Below are 3,653 nucleotides of genomic sequence, written 5' to 3'. Positions count from 1 at the left end.
GGAGAAAACATGAACGTGGTTTGTAAGTCATGATCGAGTCTCTCTCTCCCTCTCTCTCTCTCTCTCTCTCTCCCCTCCCCTTTCCTTTCTTTTTTTCTCTCCCCCCCCCTCTCTCTCTCTCTCTATCTATGTCTTTCAAAGATGAAAACTCTTATAATCGTAGGTATCTAGAGGTAGGGCGTTCACCAAACCGAACGACTCGTCGTCGTGCAAAGAGGCTTGGTGATTTGCTGCTGCAGTCGCAGCTGCGGTTTGAGCCGCATGTGCGGCCGCGGCCGCGGCATTGCTTTGTGCAGTTTGAGCAGCGTTGGCGGCTTTTTGTGCTGCTGCCTGTGTCGTCTCGAAGTCTAAACGTGCTGCTGCGAGCTGTTCGGCAATCGTTTCAGCACGTGCCTTAGCCTGGCCCACCATCGTCGTTTGCGCCGCCAATTCGGCTGCAGCCTCAGATGCAGCTTGTGTAGCATGTTCAACAGTTGCCTGAGCCGCGTTCAATGCCGTGGTAATCACCTGCACTTGGTGCATCGCCTGTTGCGCTGCATTTTTTGCTGCCGCGGCTGCCCGTTGAGCTTGTTGCAATTGTTGCTTTTCACCATCCACTGCAACATATGCATCCCTTGATTGTTGTTCTAGACCCATCACAATAATTTGTTTGCCGGCCAAAGCTGCAGCAGCTGTCGCTGCGGATTGTGCCGCCGCTTGAGCCAGAGTGTTCTTGGCTACATATGCTGCCTGTCCAGCAGCCGATGGTTGCTGATTCAATTGTGTTTTAGCCTGATCAGCAGCTCCTGCAATCAAGACACATATATATCTAAAATTTAAAAAAATTCTTTTCTTTATGTTTGTGTTTTTTTTTTATTATTATTTATTACAATTTTTATCACAACGAGAAAAAGCAAAGAATAATTGGTCAGTTGACATAAAAAAAACAAACCATATCTAACCTCTAGCTATACTGGCCAAAGGGCCACCCACACTGTACCCAGGTTGCACAAGATGACTTGAACGATGACCACTCGCAGCGACTGCTATGACGGGCGCAGCATCGACATAATGAGAATTTGATTCAATCAAGCCTAAATCGGATGAATCTGGTGAGTACCGAAATTCATAACCGTCGATCACTTCTTGATCAAGAATCTGTTTTTTGGCTTTGGCGCAATATACAAGAGTCACATAAGCCAAAAATATCAATAGAATCTTCATGTTGCAACGTTAAATTTTTATCGTGATTGATATCTGTAAAAGAACAAAAAAAAATTAAATTTACAATAATTTTTATTAATTTTTCTTTAAAAAGAATAAGTATAATATATATGATACAATTCTATTTTATTTATCATTATAGTTATTTAATGTATTTAATGTATTTAACATTGAAATCTTCTAAATTAGTTTATATAACGCAAATAAATGGATTTCGTTTTTGCAGCATATATTATTTCCTACGTAAACATTACAAGCACTTTTGTGTGGCTTTGTTTTATATTGCTTTTACGTCACATTGTTAAATTGCTTTTGTGTTACGATTACGAAAGTAGAATTGTTATTTAATCTAGTATTGCTGTAATAATAGATATACTTAAATAATTCACAAGTAATATTTTTTGCTTGCAGACTCAGCAAAACTATCTGTTAGTACTATTTTATCACACGTATATTACGAGATTGTTAACTCGATCGACCACGATATTCGAAATCAAGTTTCAATTACAAATATTATGAGACATTATATGTAAAAGAAGTCAAGAGTATCAACAGATCTAATTTAAAATCAGTCATGCGTGCGCATAGCTAAAAACCTTGATGAAAATAAAAATCAGAGCGTAAGTCAAATGGGAGAGTAACAGAAGCGTAAACAAAACTTCTAAAAGGCGAAAATTGGAACAATGAAATGTAAAAGAAGCATTTACGCTTCCTTTACATTTTGATATTTTAATTTTCGCCTCCTAAAAGTTTCATTTACGCTTCTGTTACTCTCCCATTACATCTAATTTACGCTCCAATTTTTATTTTTATCAAGGAATGTACATGAAAAAGAAAGATTGTTAAAAAAATGTCAATTTTTTGCCCCTGAAAGCAAATGAAAGCGGTATATTTTTGCAGTTTTTGAACTGCAAAATCTGATGCTGACCTTAAATAAATTTTAATTTGTTAGAAAAGTAAAAAGTTAAAATCAGTATATGAATTTATTAATGCGATCATAAAGTCATCTGTTTTACCGATTTTTCTAATGTGGAAGCATATTACAAAAGCAGGAATTAAACATTTCGGCGCTCAAAATAAAAGAAAAAATGCGTCTCTTAACAAAAAATATTTTTTTATGACATAAAATATAATAAAAAATAATATTAATTAATAATAACATATTCATATTAATTTAATATAATCATGTGTATAAAGAAGAGGAGTTATACATTATAAATATACAGATGTACATATATGTTACAATAAACAAAATATAGCTACTAAAAAATATAATTATTAAATTTATAGTATTTTTTCTGTTTTAATAGTTGCAAAATTATCAATTAATATATCAAAATCTATGTTCTTATATATATTCATTTTCAATAAAAAGAATTTTTACATTTAATTATTTTTCTTGATCTTTTTGTGATTATTTTGAATAACTTTTTATTAATTTCAATTTACTAAAATTTTTTTCACATGAAGCTACTTTATCGGAATAATTCAAAATATTCTTTCTGTTACTTCTAAGTTTGGATAAAATTTGGTTAAAAAATATATATTTGGTTAAAGAATAATCAAGAATTGATCTTAAAATATCTGGAATAGAAGATTCTATATTTGTAGCAAGTAGATCGCAAACCAAAATTTTTTTAAGGTTAGTATCAGATTCTGCAACACATGAACTAAAAAAATGTATACATTTTTACTTGCTATTCTAGAAGCAAAAATTGGCATTTTTTATAACTTTCTTTAACTTTTTTTAAACAAATTGTATATAAGTATTCAATTTTGAATTTTACATATATTTTTATTTAATAAAAGATAATTATTTCTTTAAAAGAGATTTATCTTTTCTTTCTTAAAATATAATTATACTATATCAAAATGTTTAGAAATCACAAAACACGGCGGCGCTTTTAGATACTGTATATGTTGGTCTGGTTTCATAATTGGTTTTTCTTCGTAATACTCGTTTTTTGACAATGAAAATTTCTTCCGAGTTTTGTCAACGACGTGCATGATTGCACGATAAGCTTGATTGGTTGCTTCGAATTGATTTAGACGTGAAAAAAAAGAGGACCATTCGTGACAATGATACGGTATTCAGTGTTATATAATAATTGAATGCGCCGCAAAGTGCTGAATAGATCGAGTGATCGGAGAAAGCGATACGTAAAAACCGCAAAAGTGATCGCTGAGCCAACAATTCACTTTGTAAATATGCCTTCTTAGAAATACTTTTAATATATATTTGCGGAACAAGTATTAAATTAATTTATAAATTCTAACTGTTTCTTATCATTAGTAATAGTCCTTTTAATATTAAAGATTTTACATTTATCCATGATTGTGTAATTATGTAATAGTTATCACTCGATAAGATAATATACAAAAAAATTAATTTTTTCGTCTTAATATATTTCTTTTTATGTCAAGAGATGTAATTGCATTTACTGAAATCG

The 3,653-nt window shown here is 31.9% G+C and overlaps 1 protein-coding gene across 2 annotated transcripts in view; it reads right to left on the bottom strand.

Moving 5' to 3' along the window:
- Positions 1–9: 9 nt before the first annotated feature.
- Positions 10–3,653, bottom strand: part of LOC108752126 (late embryogenesis abundant protein, group 3-like) — a 5,744-nt gene continuing 2,100 nt past the window's right edge. Inside the window, exons 2-4 of one of the 2 annotated variants that reach the window (XM_018492761.1) lie at positions 942–1,236; positions 108–785; positions 36–67 (exon numbers count right to left, since the gene is read on the bottom strand). In XM_018492761.1, the coding sequence (XP_018348263.1) occupies positions 136–785; positions 942–1,203 (912 nt within the window). In that variant the 5' untranslated portion in view covers positions 1,204–1,236 and the 3' untranslated portion in view covers positions 36–67; positions 108–135. Of the gene's footprint in view, positions 786–941; positions 1,237–3,653 lie in introns of both variants that reach the window. The other variant, XM_018492760.1, reaches the window with a different exon arrangement.

Source organism: Trachymyrmex septentrionalis, unplaced genomic scaffold (genome assembly GCF_001594115.1).
Source record: "Trachymyrmex septentrionalis isolate Tsep2-gDNA-1 unplaced genomic scaffold, Tsep1.0 scaffold56, whole genome shotgun sequence".
NCBI classification, from domain to species: domain Eukaryota; kingdom Metazoa; phylum Arthropoda; class Insecta; order Hymenoptera; family Formicidae; genus Trachymyrmex; species Trachymyrmex septentrionalis.
Note: the sequence above shows the minus strand (reverse complement) of the source record. Positions and strands in the feature narration are given on the sequence as shown.